A 24,272-nucleotide genomic window follows, 5' to 3' on the forward strand; every position below is an offset into this window, starting at 1 on the left:
TAGTTTAGTTGTCGTTTCAGGTGGCCGTCTCGACATTGTTTAGTCCAGGACGGACGGCACAGTTGATTGTTTCGGGGATGAATTAGCAGTCCCGGACACATTATTTTCCCAAACAAATGTTCATTCTCCTCACAATGACTGCGCAATTAATCAAATTTTAATCACCATCCCAATTTTGGCTGTCACAACTAAATGAGAGTGATGGTCAACAACATTAACATTTAAAAAGCATATGAAAACAAGCACTTCACAGCAGCCGAGAACAGCCCTGTGAAGCGCACGCCCATCCACGCCAGAGGCCTTAGTGTATGAGCACAAAACTCCATCACCATGCCGAACTGAAACATTATTACTATTATTAACATTGACAAACTTTCCCTGGGGTTGCTGCAGCCGATCGCTTCATTTTACTTGCTTCACTTCCGTGGAGTCCCACTGATGTTATTAGGCAGATACAGGTGTGGACAATATTGGAGATAACCGCATTTGCCCCATCTAAAAAGTATACAGCGGAGGAGAAAACATTTCATTGTATATTTGTTGCTTTCATTTTGAAAGCGCAACACAGCGTCATGTCACTGGTCGCTCCTTCACTCACCTGCTCTGACAGGAGGAAACATGCAACAGAGAAAATGTAAAACAATGTGGAAAGTTGTTTATAACTTCCTGCCGTTTGTTTTTTGGGATGGTCACTTGTCTATGATTATTTCATTGCTAAATATGTCAGTGTTGCCAATAACATAGACACCAGCTAAAATGTTTTGTCATCTCATTGAATTGAAAGCAGGCTTTAAAGTGACAGCAGACTGGGAAGTCAGGCATGAAGCTTGTGTATTAGATTTAAGAGGTATCACTTCTATTTATTTTTTCTGGCCAAACTTTTGCACTGATCTAGATGGTGTTGTTGTGGAAGCTTGTTTATTAGACTTTATCATTATTGACCACACTGCTTTTTTTGTTTTAAATTGATATTGAAAAGTAAGTATGTTTTTTTTACATTATTTGTGTGTTTTTTCATGTCAGAAAGTTATTACTTGAATTAACAGTTAATGTGACATGGCATCTTTTCAATGTTTTATAGTTAATTTCTCTAGGACATATTTTTGCTTAAACTCTTAATGGATCAGTCCAGTTACAATCTTTAACTCATTCTTACACCTTTGGACATTTGCACAACACGCTACTCTGCTTGTCTCCTTAGAGTTGCACTAGCAGGATTGACTAACCATAATGCTAAATAGAGTTTGAAGACACTATTCCATCGAGTGTAAACATATCTCTCCTGGAAGACATGCTCCCTAGTGGAATTCTCCACATGCGTATGAATCCAGGGAATGCGAAAATGTAATTGTGCATTGAAAAACTATTTTACATGAGTTTGTGACACTAAATAACTATATTTTTGTATTTTGTCATTTATTCTACATGTTTCACACGACAAACAATCAAATGTATGATTAGGTCAAGCGTCCAAATGACGACAATGCGCAAGCTACACATGGTTGTTTTTTTTTATGGCGCCGAAAAAACATCTACAATTTAAAAATACAGCTTTAAAACTAAAAATGTAAAAGAACACAAATATTCAAATTACACATTACATGATGGCGTTGCATTCAACACCCCCTGCCCCTTCAGCACTGTTTTACCTAACAAAATAAATACTTTCAGTACTGATAAAAAAAAATTGTGATTATTATTTTTGCCAAAACTGTGAAACCCCAATTTCAGTCAATTTCTGTGATATTCTGCGTTTAATAGGGAACTGCACTTTTTTTGATCGTTCACAATAATTATGAAAGACATCACGACAGATGGATTTTTTTCTATTGCATTCTAAATATTAAATAAACAAACATAAAAGTCCGCCTACAGCAGACATTGTATTGTAAGTGATGTTTTATTATGTTTTTTGTCCCTCATGAAGTCTGCAGTGAGTAGAAATCAGTGATGTTGAAAAAAACAGCAAACTTAATAGATAGATAGATAGATAGTACTTTATTGATTCCTTAATGTTAATTAATGTGCCATGTATGCTTATAATGAGCAAAATAGTTCAATCTTTTTTGTAATTATAAATGTGCCGCACCAGCTAAATTTAGGGGAAAATACAGATTGCTCCATATATAAGCCGCACCCGACTATAAGCCGCAGGGTTTTGATGTGTAATTACCGTAGTATATAGGGGTTCCTGCTACCACGGAGGGGATTGTCGGGACAGAGATGACTGTTTGGGAACGCAAAGCGTCCCATTTATTAACAATAAATCTTTCAATCATTCAATCAAACTTTCACATCTTTGACATGGCGAACAGCATTCGTGCAGAGTACAAATAATACAACGCTGCAAAGTAATACAAAGTGCTCGCCTGTACGTTATCAAAATAACCAGCCTACCGGTATATGAAAAGTCAGTCTTTAATCATTGTGTCATCGTCTTCCTCCTGCGTACTAAAACCACCGAAATCCTCTTCGTCGGTGTCGGAGAAGAACAGGCCGTAAATAAGCCGCACCGTTGTATAAGCCGCAGGGACCAGAACGAGGGGAAAAAGTAGCGGCTTATAGTCCGGAAATTACGGTACATTACATACATACTTATATCATGTATATAACACTTTAATGGAGGTGTTTGGATGTTTTTTAAGGTCTTCATAGGCAGAATCCCATAGGCAGACTTTTGATCGCATTTATTTAATATTTGAAATGCAAAAAAAATTAAATAAACATCCATCGTTATATCTTTGATAATGATTGTAAAAGATAGGCAAAAAAAAAAGTACACTTCTACTTTAACAGCAGATTCAATTTTATTGGTCAATTCTGTGATTCCTTTCGCCTTACTTTTTCAAGTTGAGTGATTATTGATTAGGCATACTAGCGCTGTGTCAAATAGAAAGTAGCAACCATAGTAAGATCCCAAACTTCTAGAAGACATGGTCTTTTTTCACAAACCTTTACTCATCCCTTTCAACGTTACAAACTCAGGTATTTGCATGCACATTGCTCGGCCCATCAATCGTTTTTTTCTGATTATGATATTTTTATGGTAGTGAGAGGCCAAAATCAAGGTCAAAATTCTATAACATCATAATTGTCTTAACCGTTTTTATTTCTGGGACTTCTTAGCTAAAACATCTAAAAAAATTTACACAAAGTAAATGTGAAGCTGGCATTGAACATTTTTTCCTCAAAAAACATGCTTTCCAGATAAAAAGTCTGAAGGTATGGACTGTGATACACAACAATTCCATACCTTGAGTCCTTACTTACCCAATTGAAAATTCGACAACATTTTTTAATTTAAACTTTTGACATTTATCTTATTCCAATGTTAGCATGAGGCGTTCCACAGGTGTGCCATTTGAAGACCTTTGATCACGCTTTATTAACTGGAAGCAAACAAAGCAGAAGACCGAAGACTAGAAGAGCGTTCCGTCATGATTCTTGTTTTGATTTCACATTAGGGATATTTTCCGGGTGACGGTTCATCAATGGCTTCTTATATCAGTCGTATTACAATTTCACTATCCATCGATCCATTTTCTACCGCTTGTCCCTTTCGGGGTTGCTGGAGCCTATCTCAGCTGCATTCGGGCGGAAGGCGGGTACACCCTGGACAAGTCGCCACCTCATCGCAGGGCCAACACAGATAGACAGACAACATTCACACTCACATCCACACACTAGGGCCATTTCAGTGTTGCCAATCAACCTATCCCCAGGTGCATGTCTTTGGAGGTGGGAGGAAGCCAGAGTACCCGGAGGGAACCCACGCAGTCACGGGGAGAACATGCAAACTCCACACAGAAAGATCCCGAGCGCAGGATTGAACTCAGGACTACTCAGGACCTTCGTATTGTGAGACACATGCACTAACCCCTGTGCCATTTCACTAATACTTGGTTAATATTCAAGTCATGAAATGTAAATGGAGTATTGTTGGCGCTTTCTGAATGGTTAGCCATTGCATTTTATGGGCGGAATAGTGGAGGTCCCCTTGGCTTTGCTGTACGCTGACTTTTATTTACATTTATCTAATATTTAGAATGCAATAAAAAAAAATCCATCAGTTGTCATGTCTTTCATAATGATTGTGAACGAGAGGCAAAATTCCAAAAAAAGTGCAGTTCCCCTTTAAAGGCCTACTGAAACCCACTACTACCGACCACGCAGTCTGATAGTTTATACATCAATGATGAAATCTTAACATTGCAACACATGCCAATACGGCCGGGTTAACTAATAAAGTGCAATTTTAAATTTCCCGGGGAACTTCCGGTTGAAAACGTCTATGTATGATGACGTTTGCGTGTGACGTTAATGGTTGAAACGGAAGTATTCGGACACATTGTATCACAATACAAACAGCTCTGTTTTCATCGCAAAATTCCACAGTATTCTGGACATCTGTGTTGGTGAATCTTTTGCAATTTGTTTAATGAACAATGGAGACTGCAAAGAAGAAAGCTGTAGGTGGGATCGGTGTATTATCGGCTGGCTGCAGCAACACAACCAGGAGGACTTTGACTTGGATAGCAGACGCGCTATCTGACGCTAGCCGCCGACCGCGCGGATGATCGGGGGAAGTCCTTCGTCGCGCCGTCGATCGCTGGAACGCAGGTGAGCACGGGTGTTGATGAGCAGATGAGGGCTGGCTGGCGTAGGTGGAGCGCTAATGTTTTTAATCATAGCTCTGACGAGGTCCCGTAGCTAAGTTAGCGTCAATGGCGTCGTTAGCAACAGCATTGCTAGGCTTCGACAGGCGGCACAGCAGTAACCGTGTAGTTACAGGTCCAGTGTTTGGTTCGGTGTCTCCTGATAGTAGTATTGTTGATCTTCTGTCTATCCTTCCAGTCAGGGGCTTATTTCTTTTGTTTCTATCTGCATTTAAGCACGATGCTATCACGTTAACTCCGTAGCTAAAGTGCTTCAACGACGTATTGTCGTGGAGATAAAAGTCACTGTGAATGCCCATTTCGCGTTCTCGACTCTCATTTTCAAGAGGATATAGTAGCCGAGGTGGTTTAAAATACAAATCCGTGATCCACAATAGAAAAAGGAGAAAGTGTGGAATCCAATGAGCCCTTTTACCTAAGTTACGGTCAGAGCGAAAAAAGATATGTCCTGCACTGCACTCTAGTCCTTCACTCTTACGCTCCTCATCCACGAATCTTTCATCCTCGCTAAAATTAATGGGGTAATCGTCGCTTTCTCGGTCCGAATCGCTCTCGCTGCTGGTGTAAACAATGGGGAAATGTGAGGAGCCCTTCAACCTGCGACGTCACGCTACTTCCGGTACAGGCAAGGCTTTTTTTTATCAGCGACCAAAAGTTGCGAACTTTATCGTCGATGTTCTCTACTAAATCCTTTCAGCAAAAATATGGCAATATCGCGAAATGATCAAGTATGACACATAGAATGGATCTGCTATCCCCGTTTAAATTTAAAAAAATCATTTCAGTAGGCCTTTAAGAGTCAAATATGCATCCAATTTTGTGGTACAGCAACATTAAAATCCTTTCTTAAATGAAGCAAGTAGCAAATTTGTCTGAGAGGCTGAAGACAATTGACACATTTTCTCAAAACAGCTTTCCTGTCACTCCAAATAAAAATCTGGCTTCCTATTTTGGCCTCGATGTACAGCTAATGAAAGACCAGTGAGAATCGCATGCAAGCATTTTCACAGTCTACTATTGCAAGATTAGCACTTTTAAATGCACCCATTCTGCATTCAAAAAAAAAGGCCTTTTCAATGTGCAATTGCCAGTCTCGGGTAGTGCAGGGCTAATATGGACTAGACCGCCATGTTATTTTTACATTTATATGCAACAGCAGTTGCAAATGAAGTCAACATCTTTTGATTTGCATGAATTCAAAGAGAAACCTCATTGTTAAAGTGAAAATAGGAAGTGTGCGTGGGAGGGGGGGGGGGGTATTCTTTGAAAAGCAACTGTTTAGTGTTTGTGATATTGCTTTGGTAGCAACCCTCTCACTTCAACTTTAACCACTTTGCATACTGACTCACCACAGACAATTCACTCTCACGCTGGACAGGTTTGAGTGAAGAGATAAACACTGTATAGTATTCAATAGTTGACCATCTTCCAAAATATCAAAATTACTGCTTTGTCTGAATATTACTGTTAAAATAAACCAGACAAAATTAACATCCTATTAGACGTCAACTCATCGCAGTGAGAGCAGACATTGTACAGAAAGCTATTGTTATATCAGGTTTGTATTTCTTGTTTAGCACTAGGCCTACAACAACTAATCGATCAAAATCGATTATAAAAATAGTTGGCGATTAATTTAGTCATCGATTCGTTGGATCTATGCTATGTGCATGCGCAGAGGCGACTTTTTTTTATTTATTTTTTATACAAACCTTTATTTATAAACTGCAACATTTACAAACAGCTGAGAAACAATAATCAAAATAAGTATGGTGCCAGTATGCTGTTTTTCCCCCCAATAAAATACTGGAAAGGATAGAAATGTAGTTTGGCTCTTTTATCCGATTGTTAATCGATTAATCGAAGTAATAATCGACAGATTAATCGATTATCAAATTAGTTCAATGATAAATGATAAATGGGTTATACTTGTATAGCGCTTTTCTACCTTCAAGGTACTCAAAGTGCTTTGACAGTATTTCCACATTCACCCATTCACACACACATTCACACACTGATGGAGGGAGCTGCCATGCAAGGCGCTAACCAGCACCCATCAGGAGCAAGGGTGAAGTGTCTTGCCCAAGGACACAACGGACGTGACTAGGATGGTAGAAGGTGGGGATTGAACCCCAGTAACCAGCAACCCTCCGATTGCTGGCAAGGCCACTCTACCAACTTCGCCACGCCGTCCCTCGTTGTTAGTTGCAGCCCTATTTAGCACTTAGCAATACTGCTACATGATGCTTAGTCTTTCACTGGAGCTGGATCTGTTTAGCAGAGCATCTAAAACTTGCACCTCATCCTCCTTATATTCAGGATTCAACAGTATAAGGTTCTGGATAGAGATGTCCGATAATGGCTTTTTGCCGATATCCGACTGTGGAAGGGGCGTGGTCCACGCGTTCCCTATGGGCAGGGCGTGTGCAGGAGCCGGCTGTGAAGCAACTGGCGGGTGAGGAGATATCTCAGCTGGAACGAGTTATCTAATCACCTGTCTCTTTATTAGCAGCGTCGGAGAGCATGAGGGTGTGTCTGACGGGGAGTGGACGCGGGATGTACATGCTGCTGAAAAGCACAGGAAGACCCCGAGAAAAAGACTGCTGAAAAGCATCAGAGACTGGGAAGAAGAAAACAAAAATAAAAGACAATTGTAAATCCACAGCCGAAGGGTGTCGCGTGGGAATATTGGTCCAAAAAAGAACCCAATGACAAGAAGACAGCTCCACCGATATTCCGATATTGTCCAACTCTTAATTACCGATTCCGATATCAACCGATACCGATATATACAGTCGTGGATTTAACACATTATTATGCCTAATTTTGTTGTGATGCCCCGCTGGATGCATTAAACAATGCAACAAGGTTTTCCAAAATAAATCAACTCAAATTATGGAAAAAAATGCCAACATGGCACTGCCATATTTATTATTGAAATCACAAAGTGCATTATTGTTTTTAACATGCCTCAAAACAGCAGCTTGGAATTTGGGACATGCTCTCCCTGAGAGAGCTTGAGGTGGGCGGAGTTGAGGTGTGTGAGTGTGTGTGTGTGTGTGTGGGGGGGGGGGGGGGGGGTGTATATTGTAGAGTCCCGGAAGAGTTAGTGCTGCAAGGGGTTCTGGAGATTTGTTCTGTTGTGTTTATGTTGTGTTACGGTGCGGATGTTCTCCCGAAATGGGTTTGTCATTCTTGTTTGGTGTGGGTTCACAGTGTGGCGCATATTTGTAACAGTGTTAAAGTTGTTTATACGTCCACACTCAGTGTGACCTGTATGACTGTTGACCAAGTATGCATTGAATTCACTTGTGTGTGTGTAAAACAGTGGATATTATGTGATTGGTCCGGCACGCAAAGGCAGTGCCTTTAAGATTTATTGGCGCTCTGTACTTCCCCCTACGTCCGTGTATCACTCCGTAAAGCGGCGTTTTAAAAAGTCATAAATTTTACTTTTTGAAATTGATACCGATAATTTCCAATATTACATTTGAAAGCATTTATTGGCCGATAATATCAGCATTCAGATATTATCGGACATCTCTATTTCTGGATCATAATTTTTCCCAAAGTAATTGTTGTTGGCTCTCACAAAGTCTGCATGTTGTTGGTGGGGAAAGGATTTGCGGTTCCTACCTCTAGTTAAAGTTAAAGTTAAAGTACCAATGATTGTCACACACACACTAGGTGTGGTGAAATTTGTCCTCTGCATTTGACCCATCCCCTTCATCACCCCCTGGGAGGTGAGGGGAGCAGTGGGCAGCAGCGTAGCCGCGCCCGGGAATCAGTTTTGGTGATTTAACCCCCAATTCCAACCCTTGATGCTGAGTGCCAAGCAGGGAGGTAATGGGTCCCATTTTTATAGTCATTGGTATGACCCGGCCGGGGTTTGAACTACGTCACGTGATCACGTGACTGGCTTCCTCATTAACTCTCAAAATGGCTCGGGAATCTCTGTGAGATTGATACTATTTTGACCATATTTATATACTCGCAAACTTTGAGAGTCATACATCAGATATATATGATACTAGCTTCAATATAGCAACTTGTTTTTCCACTCTACTGGTACTGTAAGAGAAATTGCAGTTGCATCAGGACCCCTCCTGCAGCACACAGTTCTTATGCTGAATGAATGATTAAGATCGCCCAACGTGCTAAACATGCTTGCGGACCTGGCAGCAAGAAAAGAGAAGGCAACACTTCGAACATGGACATCTAACGGAGCAGCAATACATACTAAATTCAAGGTGAAGTTATATCATTACTAGTGACACAAATATTAATTTGTTACTGAGGAAGGAATAGCATGCTACGATGGCTAACACCACCCAGCTAACATGACACGATCAGAGAAAAGAGGCACAGGCATAATGTTATGTTTTACTTTAATGCTAAAATTAAGTTAATGCAGCAAATTAATAAAAACAATAGACACTTTAAAGATCCAAAACACTCATTGATAAATTGTGAACAAGTCTGTAAAACATGTTGAGATTAGATTTTAAGCTATGGTCGACTTTTATTTATTTTTATGAATATTTTAAAAAGTGTATTTTTTTAATCAATATTCATGTTGTGATCTTATTAAACCACAAAGTGATTGCATTCATTTGGAAATGTTTTTTTTTGTTTTTTTTACAAAGAAAACACTTATGATTTGTGACTTGAGTTGCAGATTTAGCAACAGGAGATTACCGGCACATTAAAAAACTGCACTTTATTATTAGTTATAAAGAAATAACTAAGTTATTTTTGTTACATAATTTAAATATATATGTTCCACTTTCATCATGTTATATTGTAATGTTTGAAAATGACTCAGAATCTCATACCCACCCATACTTAATTGTGTGACAAATCAAGCCCTATTTCCACCAGCACACTTCAGTACAGGAGGGTACACAAGTTGCATTAAAGGTTGTAACAGGTAACAAAACAACACACAGACACCATACCCATTTTGCAATCTCTGGCTTTTGTGCCAACAGTAACGGAATACAAAAAACTGCATTTGAAATATACAGCAATTTATAAGAGGTGCACTATATGATATAACAGGTTTCTGTTTTAAGGTAAACATAGCACAGAGCCCTGTACTGTGTTTTGTTCCTCTTTGTGGAATTTATTGGCTGCTATGACATCACTATTGACATATCTGCCGCTTTATAAACCGCCTAACCACAAAATTGTCTCATTAGTAAATATTACCTTTTTAAAGGGGAAGACCAGAAACTATAAAGTGTACCTTGGTTTCACTTAGGCCTGGACGTAGGGCCTAAAAATAAAATCTCTGACTTTTTTCACCAAAAATTGGATGAACAATTTTTTAAAATTATTTTCTTTAATAAAAAAAATTATGAATATAAATGAAAGATATAAATCGAAACAAGTTTTGCTTTTTATTTGATCAAAATCTAGTGTACTGCATACACTGCATCTTACTCTTGGCAAAAATCTAACCTTTATAAAGTTGGTTCTTTTTCAAACTGTCATGTCTGTGTTCATGTTTTTGTTTGGCCATGTGCTGTTTTGTTTTTTGGACACTTCCTTAGTTCCTGGTTTCACTTCCTGGTTTTGTTTTGTTTCCATGGTTACTCATTAGTTTCACCTGTTCCACGTTTAGTCTCACACACACCTGTCTCACGTTTTCACAGTCATGTCATGCACCTGTTCACAGTTAGTCACGCACCTGTTTTCACTTTTCATGTCACTTTATAGGCTTTTCTGTTTCGGTTGTTCGTCCTGGCGACATCACCCATTCATGCCATGTCCACAGTTCCTTGTCACGTTAGTTCTTGTTTCATCTCTTGTCACGTAAGTTTTTGTTTGTTTAATGTTCATAGTTCTCCGCCATTGTGCGCGCCTTTTGTTTTCCTAGTCAAGTTTTTTACCTCCGCTGTGAGCGCCTTTTGTTTGTACTTTTTTTGAGTTAGAATTAAAAATGTATTTAAATTCACGTCTTGCACGCGCCAATTTTTCATTGCCTTCTGGGAGAACAAACCACGCCATAGACCCAGTCCTGACAGTATGTCGCCAGCATAAAAGTTCTCCCGCAAGAAAATTGGGCGTTTTGGACGAGGCAGCGTGGGAGGTCCTCCACGCCATGGAGAAGGAAACGCTGCGCTACTCCTCCGTGGAGTACAGAGACTCCATTTGGTCCGAGGATGGCGCTGCGTCACCGCAGTCCCGGAAGCGCCGCTCCCGACGAAGGACGTCAGGGAGGGCTTCCACAAGCAGTGGAAAGGACGCATCGTTCCCGCAAGCTCCTCCCCCTCCGGGCGGAAACGAGCTGCAGCCAGCCCGGCTTCCCCAGGACGACGTCACGCCGCTGCCAGTGGGTGACGTCATGGATTTTTTTCCCCTGAACTCTTTTTCTTGTCAGCCACATCCAACCAAAGACTCTAAATCCATGATTAAATATTACCAAGACATGTTTTTAGAAATCAGATCCTGTCAATCACAGTCACCCAAAGTTCATGCCCCGCCCCCCAGGACTCATGCCACGCCCAAGTCAGAAATTTTTTTTTCACCCACAAAAGTCCAGGTGGGGGGGAACGAAAGACCTTTTGGACAATTTAGAGGGGAGGATTCTGCCCTCCTCCTGAACCCCCTCCGCCCACCCCAAAAGACGGTTCCAGACCGCGGGGAGCGCGTCTGGGATCCGCTCCTTGAGGGGGGGGCTAGGGCTGGGAATTGTTCAGGTGGGGTGGGTCAGCATCGTCACGCCAAGCCACAGCCTCCAGCACGACCACAACCACCTGTCTTTCGACCTGCCAAGCCACAGCCACCAGCACGACCCCCACCACCAGTCTTTCGTCACGCCAAGCCACAGCCTCCAGCACGACCACAACCACCTGTCTTTCGACCTGCCAAGCCACAGCCACCAGCACGACCACCACCACCAGTTTTTCGACCATGCCAAGATCCACCTGCTCCACGCCCAGCTCCACGCCAAGCGCCACCAGTACCTGCTCCACGCCAAGCGCCACCAGTACCTGCTCCACGCCAAGCGCCGCCAGTACCTGCTCCACGCCAAGCGCCACCAGTACCTGCTCCACGCCAAGCGCCACCAGTACCTGCTCCACGCCAAGCGCCACCAGTACCTGCTCCACGCCAAGCGCCGCCAGTACCTGCTCCACGCCAAGCGCCGCCAGTACCTGCTCCACGCCAAGCGCCGCCAGTACCTGCTCCACGCCAAGCGCCGCCAGTACCTGCTCCACGCCAAGCGCCGCCAGTACCTGCTCCACGCCAAGCGCCGCCCGTCGCAGCCCCACGCCGCCAAGTGCCGCCCGTCGCAGCCCCACGCCGCCAAGTGCCGCCCGTCGCAGCCCCACGCCGCCAAGTGCCGCCCGTGGCTGCCCCACGCCGCCAAGTGCCGCCCGTGGCTGCCCCACGCCGCCAAGTGCCGCCCGTGGCTGCCCCACGCCGCCAAGTGCCGCCCGTGGCTGCCCCACGCCGCCAAGTGCCGCCCGTGGCTGCCCCACGCCGCCAAGTGCCGCCCGTGGCTGCCCCACGCCAAGACCAAAGCCAAGACCAAGACCCGCCAAGTGACCAAGACCAAGACCCGCCAAGTGACCAAGACCAAGACCCGCCAAGTGACCAAGACCAAGACCCGCCAAGTGACCAAGACCAAGACCCGCCAAGTGACCAAGACCAAGACCCGCCAAGTGACCAAGACCAAGACCAAGTCCAAGCACCGCCACACCAAGACCAAGTCCAAGACCAACTACGCCAAGACCAAGACCAACCACGCCAAGTCCAAGTCCAAGACCAAGTCCAAGACCCAGACCCTCGCCAAGACCAAGACCAAGACCCACGCCAAGACCAAGACCCACGCCAAGACCCGCCACGCCAAGCTTCGCCGCCTGACGCACCACGCCAAGCTTCGCCGCCTGCCACGACAACGCGCCCACCTCCTCGTCTGCCAAGGATGTGGCCATTCCATGGGCGTCCGCCACGCCAGGTGCGCCGACCTCCTCGTCTGCCACGAATGTGGCCATTCCCAGGTCGCCCACCTCGTCAGGTTCAGCGGCGGTCTACCCGCCGTCGCCACCTGACTCTGCCCCGGTGGATTCGGGGACACCTGGTCTGGCGATCCACCGCCATGTCCCCCTCCCTCCCTCCCATGACTCTTGACCCTGTTTTTTGTTTTTGGACATCTGGGATCTGTCCGTAAGGGGGGGGTTCTGTCATGTCTGTGTTCATGTTTTTGTTTGGCCATGTGCTGTTTTGTTTTTTGGACACTTCCTTAGTTCCTGGTTTCACTTCCTGGTTTTGTTTTGTTTCCATGGTTACTCATTAGTTTCACCTGTTCCACGTTTAGTCTCACACACACCTGTCTCACGTTTTCACAGTCATGTCATGCACCTGTTCACAGTTAGTCACGCACCTGTTTTCACTTTTCATGTCACTTTATAGGCTTTTCTGTTTCGGTTGTTCGTCCTGGCGACATCACCCATTCATGCCATGTCCACAGTTCCTTGTCACGTTAGTTCTTGTTTCATCTCTTGTCACGTAAGTTTTTGTTTGTTTAATGTTCATAGTTCTCCGCCATTGTGCGCGCCTTTTGTTTTCCTAGTCAAGTTTTTTACCTCCGCTGTGAGCGCCTTTTGTTTGTACTTTTTTTGAGTTAGAATTAAAAATGTATTTAAATTCACGTCTTGCACGCGCCAATTTTTCATTGCCTTCTGGGAGAACAAACCACGCCATAGACCCAGTCCTGACACAAACAGACATAAATTGGACTTTGTATAATATTATTTTCAAAAAACTAATCAGATGAAACAGAGGAGATTTACGTAATGTAGCTAATTCTGGCATAGTTACTGTGATGCCCAGGCAGAGTTACACTTTCAACTAAGCAACTTTACTCCAACTCCGTTTATCCCTGATAAAAAAACATAATAGAGGGGTAGGACTAATGTTGTATACACACAGATCACTAATTTCTGATTGAAAATTAACCAAAAACAGAGGTCCTAATTAAACAGAAAACATAACTGTTTAACAATAATTAATAATAATGTTATTCAGTTAAAGCATGACTCTTTGTTGAGTCACATCCTAAATATTTTTACATGAGTATTTCCAGTGCAGTATTTGTAATATCGCTGGGCATCTTGTATGGCACTATGGTCAGTCAACCCCTCATCAGTTTACTGTCTACACACACACATACACCACGCACAAATAAAATTTTCCATCACTTTGTTAAGATTGATTAACAGCGGAACCGAGTCATAAATTGCAGACGACATCAGATTGACAAAATATTTGTGTAATAAGAAAAGTCTTCCAATAGGGTGAGGTAAACACCAAAAAACAAACACTATGAATAAAAATGCAGGCCTAATAAATGATGCTAGACATAGATTTGCTATTCATAGAATATTCTTAATAAATCACTTACTAAGCAGGATTACTGTATTACGGAAAAACACAGAGCCAAAGCTTGAATAGAAGTAAGCGGAGGAAACTGCCCCTAACAAAAGAAAAAGTTTGGACTGCCAAAGATTGCTTGCAAGACAAGCTAACCATCGCTAATCTTCCAAATTCAAAACCTTAGAACCCTGACAACAGAGGCAAAGGATGTGGGAGAAAATAGAGAATGTAGTCTCCAAATGGGAGACAGGCTTACCGAAAGCTGAATGATATACTGTAGGTACTTGGTTTAAAAGACAGAGACATTAAATACTTTTCAAAACACATCTTTTTTTTTTTTTTTTTGTCCTGCCCAGCTTCTCAGCCAAATCATATAGTTGATGTAGATGCCCATATCGGCTTTTCAGATTTCAAAACACATCTAAGGAAGTGATGAGTTACACTGGAACACTTCATAAAAAAAGGGTTGGGCTAGAAAAGAAAGTTAATGTTTTAAAAAGACAAAATTATCCCATTTAGGGATGTGCAATGGATCGGCCAATGAGCAGTATTGGCCTGGTTTCCGTAAAATTGTATGTGATTGGCCTTTACCGATTAATGCCAATCACAAGCGCCGATCTTCTTCGGCTTACAAGCGGCTAGCAGCTTATTATGTGCGTCAATACACAATGTGCTCCCCTAAACTAATAATAATCAATAATCAAATAGTACTATCACTGGAGGATGAGGTTAAATATGTTATATACCCAGAGAAAGCCAGGAGCAGCCATGCTATAGCTAAGCTTGGCTAGCTTTAAACAACACCAAGAAAAAGGTGCTTAGTAAAGTTAAATAAGTATAGATGGAACTATGTTACAGCAGAAGGTAAGCAGCTAATAACAGGAAATCAACAAGTAGATTAATAAGAATTAAGAGAGAGGATAATATAACAACAATTGTTGATGTGTCAGCATTGTCACAGTCAGAGGTCTATCCATCCATCTATTCTCTGCCGCTTCTCCCTCCTGGGGTCGCGGGGGTGGCTAGAGTCTATCCCGGTTGCACTCGGGCAAAAGGCGGGATAGGCCAAGTCTCCACTTCATCATAGGACATTGACACTCTAGGGACAACATAAAAGGCGGATTGATCCATAAATTGGTGGTGTCGATATTAGGGTAGTATTAGTATATGAGCGACACTAGAGTGATCAAATAGATCTTATTATTTTCTCCAAATCATTGTTTTTGTTAATGTTTACAATGTCAGGGAATAATTCCCTGGACACAGGAGGATTTTGAGGGAAAAAACCAAAGGACGGCGTGGCAAAGTTGGTAGAGTGGCTGTGCCAGCAATCAGAGTGTTGCTGGTTACTGGGGTTCAATCCCCACCTTCTACCATCCTAGTCACGTCCGTTGTGTCCTTGGGCAAGACACTTCACCCTTGCTCCTGATGGCTGCTGGTTAGCGCCTTGCATGGCAGCTCCCGCCATCAGTGTGTGAATGTGTGTGTGAATGTGTGAATGTGGAAATACTGTCAAAGTGCTTTGAGTACCTTGAAGGTAGAAAAGCGCTATACAAGTATAACCCATTTATCATTATTTATAAATGAGTAGCAAATAGTAGTTTTTGTTTAGTTATTCTTTGCTTTTCTGCACTGATATTGGTGAAGCTCTAATGTCATTGTGCTGATGTATAATGACAATAAAGGCATTCTATTCTATACTATCTTATTGTGAACTATTGACATTGTTTTGATTAAACAATGTTATGCAATAGAAAAGAAAAAAAATACTGTTTTAAATATTGTGTTGATATTGTTCCAACTGTCTGTAGCACTCACCATAAATACATTGAAAAGTGTATACTTAAAGGCCAACTGAAATGAAATTGTTTTATTTAAACGGGGATAGCAGATCCATTCTATGTGTCATACTTGATCATTTCGCGATATTGCCATATTTTTGCTGAAAGGATTTAGTAGACAACAACGACGATAAAGGTCGCAACTTTAGGTCGCTGATAAAAAAAAGCCTTGCCTATACCGGAAATAGCGTGACGTCACCGGAGGAAGGACTCCTCACATTTTCCCATTGTTTACAATGCAGCGAGAGAGATTCGGACCGAGAAAGCGACGATTACCCCATTAATTTGAGCGAGGATGAAAGATTTGTGGATGAGGAAAGTGAGAGTGAAGGACTACAGTGCAGTGCAGGACGTATCTTTTTTCGCTCTGACCGTAACTTAGGTACAAGGGCTCATTGGATTCCACACTTCTATTGTGGATCACGGATTTGTATTTTAAACCACCTCGGATACTATATCCTCTTGAAAAGGAGAGTCGAGAACGCGAAATGGACATTCACAGTGACTTTTATCTCCACGACAATACATCGGCGAAGCTCTTTAGCTACTGAGCTAACGTGATAGCATTGGGCTCAAATGCAGATAGAAACAAAATAAATAAATCCCGACTGGAAGGATAGACAGAAGATCAACAATACTATTAAACCATGGACATGTAACTACACGGTTAATAATTCCCAGCTTGGCAAAGCTTAACAATGCTGTTGCTAACGACGCCATTGAAGCTAACTTAGCAACGGGACCTCACAGAGCTATAATAAAAACATTAGCGCTCCCCCTACGCCAGCCAGCCCTCATCTGTTCATCAACACCCGTGCACACCTGCGTTCCAGCGATCGACGGAAGGACGAAGGACTTCACCCGATCATCCGTGCGGTCGGCGGCTAGCGTCGGCTAGCGCGTCTGCTATCCAAGTCAAAGTCCTCCTGGTTGTGTTGCTACAGCCAGCTGCTAATACACCGATCCCACCTACAACTTTCTTCTTTGCAGTCTTCATTGTTCATTAAACAAATTGCAAAAGATTCACCAACACTGATGTCCAGAATACTGTGGAATTTTGAGATGAAAACAGAGCTTTTTTGTATTGGATTCAATGAGGTACCAATACTCCCGTTTCAACTATTGACGTCACGCGCATACGTCATCATATATAGACGTTTTCAACCGAAGTTTAGCGGGAAATTTCAAATTGCACTTTATAAGTTAACCTGGCCGTATTGGCATGTGTTGCAATGTTAAGATTTCATCATTGATATATAAACTATCAGACTGCGTGGTCGTTAGTAGTGGGTTTCAGTAGGCCTTTAATAGATCGGCATCGGTATTGGTGTTGGACAATCTCACTCATGGATGATCTGTATCGGATTTGGCAGCATAAAACCTTGATCAGAAAATCAAAGCTAGGAAGTGCAGAAATCTGTCTGAGTAAAATAATGTGATTATGACTGAGCTTCAAATTACACAAAGGCCTAATGTCAGAGCAGCTGATAACCGTGGAGGACAAAATGCTGCCGCTTCAACAAAGCCCCGGTGGCCAACTTTCTGCAATCAAATGGGGTGGATGTCAACAACATGGACAGATGCATTCCAATTTTTAGCAGAAATAACACCACACCGATCATCCTCATAAAGCTCACCAATAAAAAAAAAAGGTGGCATTGCTGAGACACAGAGTCAAAATGAAAGGAACAAAAGTCTACATCAATGAACATGTGACAAATAGCAACACTAACACCGTAAAGAAAACATACCTGATGAAGAAGCAGAGGAAAAGTTAGGGCACTTGGAGCGCCAACTGTAAACACTACATGAAAATCTACATTAAGTTGAATGTAGAACCCGAGGAACCGGACAAATACTAAAGATGCGTAATTTCCACGAGAAGGAAATAAAAGACAATTTACAAAGACTTTCGTGAGTCAACAATAACAACTCTTAAAGAACACCAGCGTATGCCAGACTCTAATATAATACGGAATACATTACATTCATTGATAATCAACACTTAATGCTTATCATGGGATTGATTATGAAGTGTGCAATGCAGTCAAAATACTGGCCAGTATGTATGTAGTCTCAATGTGCTTGCTTTTTATTTTCTTATTATTATTTGTGTCCGCCTTTCTTTTACTACAGAGCGAAAACGTGATGTTCATATGCAAAAGGTATGGTGTGATCTATAGAATAATTATTCGGTAAAATAAATGTTCCTACTCCTTTGCGGATATTTTGAATTGTGCAAATGTAACCACGTGATTGATTGATTGATTAAAAATTGTATTAGTAGGTTGCACAGTGAAGTACATATTCCGTACAATTGACCACTAAATGGTAACACCCGAATAAGTTTTTCAACTTGTTTAAGTTGGGGTCGTGATGTTCTTTACCGCAACTTGCTAAACAAATACGTCATAACCATGAACTTATTATTAAAGTGTAACTAATTGGTCATCCACTGACAATGACGTATTCATTTGAGATATCACATCATGTACATCCAAACATAAATGAAATGTAAGTGTTCTATTTGATGGCGCAGGACGTGAGGCTGTGCACACAAGATGTCAGTAATCTTGTGCCGAGCATTGCAAACAAACAAGGCAGTGGACGTGAACAGAGTCAGGCCTGTAGCATTACTATTAGCATCATATACCGTGTAAATAACAATACAATGTGCTCGTTTGGAGGAAAAATACACGAAGCATCGGCAAAGTTGCTTCAAAAGGCTGAGCGAATATTCCAATTATTTCAATTGTAGCACAACGATGGGCCCAGAATGTCCCCGATGGTCGGCTAATATGCTCACCGGAGAGTTCGTCTGGTTCCAGCCCGCTTTCGGTGTCGAGTCCGCAGACCACAAAATAATCTGCGAACCGACAGGAGACAGGGCTGATGCCGGTGGTCATTTTGAGACTGCTCCGGTGGCTCCCTTTCCTCCGCCAGAGGGAGCATATTAGGTGAAGGAGAAGAAGTGTTTTGTCTCTGCCATCACGGATAATACCTACAGCGCTTCTGTAGAACCACTAAATCACAACCAGCCAACAGAACAGAGCGAGCCTTTTACTCACCGCTCCATAATGCCAACATACTTCCGGTTTAGGCCCTCCGAAATAAAACACCATTGGCCCCTTTGTTGCACTGCATACATTTCTCAAACACACGAAAATAAGGCAAATACGCCATTATGAATCACATGAAAAACATCCAAGTGACATTTGAAGCATAACAATAACTTATTATACCATTTTTAAATGTAAAGTAAAATCTTATTTTGATCAAATTCACTAAGCTTCCGGTTAAGGTATAACTAACTTCGCAATTCATTTGTTGCAGTTCTACTTCAAACCCGTTTTGTAGCCGGCAGACCAACTGTCTTATCAAATTTGTCTATTCATGTTCGAATTAACCAAATGGGATTGTTTCTATCATTTGCGATGACGTCCCACTAAATTCATATCATTTTCTTGACAATGGCTGCAGAACGTAATGGCAATTTTTTCATCAAACTGCGGTAAAACATGGATGGATGAATGAATGAGACTTTGTCCTCTTCCTGACAGATAATGTAGATTTGCGCAAACCGTAGACTTAATTCTCCAAATTTGCTGGTTAGTGTCACAGTGCAAGTCAGGCAGGCAGGGAGGGGGAAGGTGTCGCCCTCTCGCGGCATCTTCTCCATATATTACATGATGGGGACTGCCCAGTGCAATACATTCACAGGTATTTGCAAACCTAATACACATTTTAGTATTCATATGAAAAATACAGGTACTACTTGTAACTGCTATTATAAATGTAAAAAAAAAACAAGTGTGACTGTTGAGATGATTAGAAGAGCTAGTGGGCTTGGGGATTGATTTCTGCTTAACATGCTTGAACTTCCAAAAAATTCTGATAACAAAAAAAATGTCAGTCTTGCCAATTTGTTGCATAATTTTATTTAAGACATTAATTCCCATTTCAAACAATGTTCTACTTAAAGAAAGGACCCTGTTAAATACAGTTACCCTCAGAGCCAGTCCAGTGAGAAACATAAAACAAACTTCAAAACTCAGATGAAGAAAATTGATCAGAAAAAAGTCTCATACATTTGCATGTTTCTACACAACTGGTGCATTACATATCTGTTTATTTGTCATCAATCAACATGTGTTATTTTGGGAATATATTTAAGTAGTTAGCAGAAAACTGCTCTAAGACATTTAATAGACCAAAATCAATAAAATAAAAACATTCTGACAATGCTATAAATAAATAGATTAAAAATACTAAAGCAAATCCGTCAAATAAAAACACTTTGCCTTTGTGTACATATTTACTTAAGTTGTGCAGAACGGCAAACATTTTTTTACATAATCTGACAAAGTTTAGACCTTCCAGACTTAAATGAGTCTGTTGGCACCCATTTGTACAAGCGCATTGTAGAGGATGGAGACAGACGCATACAAACTATTTAAATACAGTCAGGAAGTCATCCCTATTAGCAAAATTCAACACATTTCATTCCAAATCATTTCAATCAAGGGGACATTTAATTTTGTTTTATATTATAGTTTTGAGTTTTGAAATCCAACCAAAACTTAAATTATTTGGAAGAAAAAAGGTACTATCTGGCAACAGATCCAGGCATATTTAAGAGGTAGAAGTCAAAAACTCTTACAAAATACAAAAAAAAGTTGCTAACTGTATCTCAGTCAAGGTTTGTTTTTTACCTAACTGTACACCTTCACTTCCTCTTCTAAAATTTACTTTTTTTATGAAGCAAGCACCAGATATGATATCGAAAAAGTAAACTTAAATTTCAACACAGCAGTGACAATGAGACAGGTTTTGCTTTTTTCGGTGCAAAAACCAAAACAATTACAGGGAGTGAATGTTTAGGGGCTGCAAACAGGATGTTGAATTCCACTGAAGTGGACTTTACTGTGAAATTATGTGCTTTGGGAGCAGTAATACCATCACCAATTAAAAAGGATGGTATAGGAACATAGGCTGAATACTGTAATCAATGTTATCCAACATACTACAAGCAGTGCCTTTAACTGTCTAGCAAGGACCAAAACATTAATTGCAAAGTGCCTTAAAAAAGCATATGACAAATAATTCACAAAAAATCAAACAAGCGTGTACAGTGGCCAGTTCAAACATGAGGAACAAACCAACATTGTGTGGACCGTGTGGTCGAGGCATGTTTATCATATCATCAGCGGGAAAACCTCCCACCCAGACATCAAGTAGTTGTGACCAAGGAAGAGCAACTTGATGTACGTTCCTGAGGGGAAGGACTTAAGAGTTATTGGAGGGGGAGTGTTACGAGGAATGGGATCAGCCCGGGCTGAGCTACTCCAGTTTCCGCTGCAGCTTTTTCTGGAAGCAGACAGGCAAAATGGAAAGCACAGCGAGGACGCCAAGCACAGCCAGAGAGTTCCAGGACACGGCCTCACCGGCTGTGGTCAGTTTGTACAGTGTTGTACCTGCGTTGATAGCTACGAAAGATGGCGGCGCCACACCTGTGAACAACAGAGGCGACTTTATCAACCCTCTCAATGATAAAATAATTGCAGCTGATAACAGAAATCATAAACACCTACCTAAAAAGGTCCCGATGAAGAAAACTCCTAAGGGCACATTGATGACTGGAGAGGTGATGTTGATGAACCAGTTGGGAAGGAACGGAGTTATCCTCAAGAAAATGATGTAATTGATTAAATGATCTCTGTGTTTGTCAACCTGCGAATCAAAAGCAGACAAATGACAAATAATGGCTTTGTAAAGTCAACATTTTCTCCAATAATAAATCGTTTTTTGCTGAAAAAAAGAAATACAGTGTTACCTCAACTTAAAGGATTCATATTATGTTGTTTTTTTTTACATTCAAACCTCTTCCTTGTGGTCTACAAAACATGTAATGTTGGTTCTTTGGTCAAAATGTTGTATAGATATTGGCTGTGTCCCAATTCAGGGTCTGCATCCATCGGAGTGCGCATTTGTGGGGTGCTGACATCGCGGTGCGCGAAGGCTGTCCCAATTAAAAAAAGTTCCAAGTGTCCTTCGAATGCGGCCGACAAATGTGTCCTTTTCTGCCATTAGCAGAAAGGTTGCATCCGTGTACACTTCGCGCCCTTAGAGGCCTACTGAAATTAAATTTTTTTATTTAAACGGGGATAGCAGATCCATTCTATGTGTCATACTTGATCATTTCGCGATATTGCCATATTTTTGCTGAAAGGATTTAGTAGAGAACATCGACGATAAAGTTTGCAACTTTTGATCGCTGATAAAAAAAAGCCTTGCCTGTACCGGAAGTAGCGTGACGTCACAGGCTGAAGGGCTCCTCACATTTCTCCATTGTTTACAATGCAGCGAGAGCGATTCGGACCGAGAAAGCGACAATTACCCCATTAATTTGAGCGAGGATGAAAGATTTGTGGATGAGGAACGTGAGAGTGAAGGACTAGAGTGCAGTGCAGGACGTATCTTTTTTCGCTCTGACTGTAACTTAGGTACAAGGGTTCATTGGATTCCACACTTTCTCCTTTTTCTATTGTGGATCACGGATTTGTATTTTAAACCACCTCGGATACTATATCCTCTTGAAAATGAGTCGAGAACACGAAATGGACATTCACAGTGACTTTTATCTCCACGACAATACATCGGCAAAGCTCTTTAGCTACGGAGCTAACGTGATAGCATCATGCTTAAATGCAGATAGAAAAAAAAAAAATAAACCCCTGACTGGAAGGATAGACAGAAAATCAACAATACTATCAAACCATGGACATGTAACTACACGGTTAATGCTTTCCAGGCTGTCGAAGCTTAACAATGCTGTTGCTAACGACGCCATTGAAGCTAACTTAGCTACGGGACCTCGACAGAGCTATGCTAAAAACATTAGCTATCCACCTACGCCAGCCAGCCCTCATCTGCTCATCAACACCCGTGCTCACCTGCGTTCCAGCGATCGACGGAGCGACAAAGGACTTCACCCGATCATAGATGCGGTCGGCGGCCCGGAGACGGAGGAAGTCAAGGTGAGGTCGGCGGCTAGCGCGTCTTCTATCCATCTCAAAGTCCTCCTGGTTGTGTTGCTGTAGTCCGTCGCTAATACACCGATCCCACATACAGCTTTCTTCTTTGCAGTCTTCATTGTTCATTAAACAAATTGCAAAAGATTCACCAACACAGATGTCCAGAATACTGTGGAATTATGTGGTGAAAACAGAGCTTTTTGTATTGGATCCAATGGGGTCCGAATACTTCCGTTCACTCCGTGACGTCACGCGCAAACGTCATCATACCGCGACGTTTTCAACCGGAAGTTTCGCGGGAAATTTAAAATTGCACTTTATAAGTTAACCCGGCCGTATTGGCATGTGTTGCAATGTTAAGATTTCATCATTGATATATAAACTATCAGACTGCGTGGTCGGTAGTAGTGGGTTTCAGTAGGCCTTTAATATCCTGAGATCCTTCGCGTTCACAACTCTGAAAAATATTTTCAACATGGCTCTATGCGGACCGGAAAGAGCGACTATAATTTGTAGGTATATCTTTGTTTATTAATTAAAAACAGCTAAAAGCAGACAAGTCCAGCAGGGGTGACAATAGTGATATACATTTTTGTTTAAATATGAGACCTCAACTATCGTAATGTTGCGCGTCCTCTGTGCTCTTTCCTCCTCTCTTTACCCAGAGGAAGTGCCGTATATCCGGCCATTGAAGACAAGCTTGGTGCCTGGAGCTTTTTTCAACGTTAGCATGTAAAGCCTGACATATTTTAATTTACTTTTTTAGACTGCAATAACTTGACTTAAGTATGTTATATTAATGTCTGGCCGGACTAATGACGTATTGTAAACGTGTCATCAACATACCGATATTAGTTATTACTGTTTTTTTGCATGCATTTGCATGTTATTTGAAAATGTTTACTTCTATTAATGATTATTGTGATCTTGTGTTTAACTTTTCTGTTTTTGTTGCTGTGCAGAATAATCAAGGAGGAGGACTTGGACAACAAATGACCAAAAAGAAATGACACAAAACACTCATATGCCAGTTTAGATGATCATTTAAAAACTAATTATTTTTACAACAAATACAAATTAATAAACTCATGTACTGAAACTGTAGTTGTTGTGATTAATTTCCTCTGCCTTAATTGCAAATAATTATATGATAATAATAATATTATGCTATCCCAATATTTACTATTACTGGCTATTATGCAACCAAATTGACAAGATTAGAAAATTACCGGTACATCAATTGTGAATCCCATATAAATTAAGTAAGATCGTGTGGTGTTGCTGTATAGATAGACTGTGAGGTACATGTTCCACTTCAACAAGCATGAAAATAAATC

At 41.5% G+C, this 24,272-nt stretch overlaps 2 protein-coding genes across 8 annotated transcripts in view; both read right to left on the reverse strand.

Moving 5' to 3' along the window:
- LOC133629990 (DENN domain-containing protein 5A-like) overlaps window positions 1–18,945 on the reverse strand; it is an 87,975-nt gene extending 69,030 nt beyond the window's left edge. For 2 of the 5 annotated variants that reach the window (XM_062021181.1, XM_062021173.1), the window contains exon 1: window positions 18,708–18,943. In XM_062021181.1, the coding sequence (XP_061877165.1) occupies window positions 18,708–18,807 (100 nt within the window). In that variant the 5' untranslated portion in view covers window positions 18,808–18,943. Of the gene's footprint in view, window positions 1–18,707 lie in introns of all 5 variants that reach the window. The other 3 variants (XM_062021207.1, XM_062021199.1, XM_062021190.1) reach the window with 3 other exon arrangements.
- An 895-nt stretch (window positions 18,946–19,840) lies between these two features.
- Window positions 19,841–24,272, reverse strand: part of LOC133630011 (transmembrane protein 41B) — a 32,461-nt gene continuing 28,029 nt past the window's right edge. For all 3 annotated transcript variants that reach the window (XM_062021230.1, XM_062021221.1, XM_062021237.1), the window contains exons 6-7: window positions 21,493–21,631; window positions 19,841–21,411 (exon numbers count right to left, since the gene is read on the reverse strand). In XM_062021230.1, coding sequence (XP_061877214.1) covers window positions 21,242–21,411; window positions 21,493–21,631 — 309 coding nt within the window. In that variant the 3' untranslated portion in view covers window positions 19,841–21,241. The remainder of the gene's footprint in view (window positions 21,412–21,492; window positions 21,632–24,272) is intronic.

The sequence above is a fragment of the Entelurus aequoreus genome, linkage group LG02, assembly GCF_033978785.1.
Source record: "Entelurus aequoreus isolate RoL-2023_Sb linkage group LG02, RoL_Eaeq_v1.1, whole genome shotgun sequence".
Taxonomy (NCBI): domain Eukaryota; kingdom Metazoa; phylum Chordata; class Actinopteri; order Syngnathiformes; family Syngnathidae; genus Entelurus; species Entelurus aequoreus.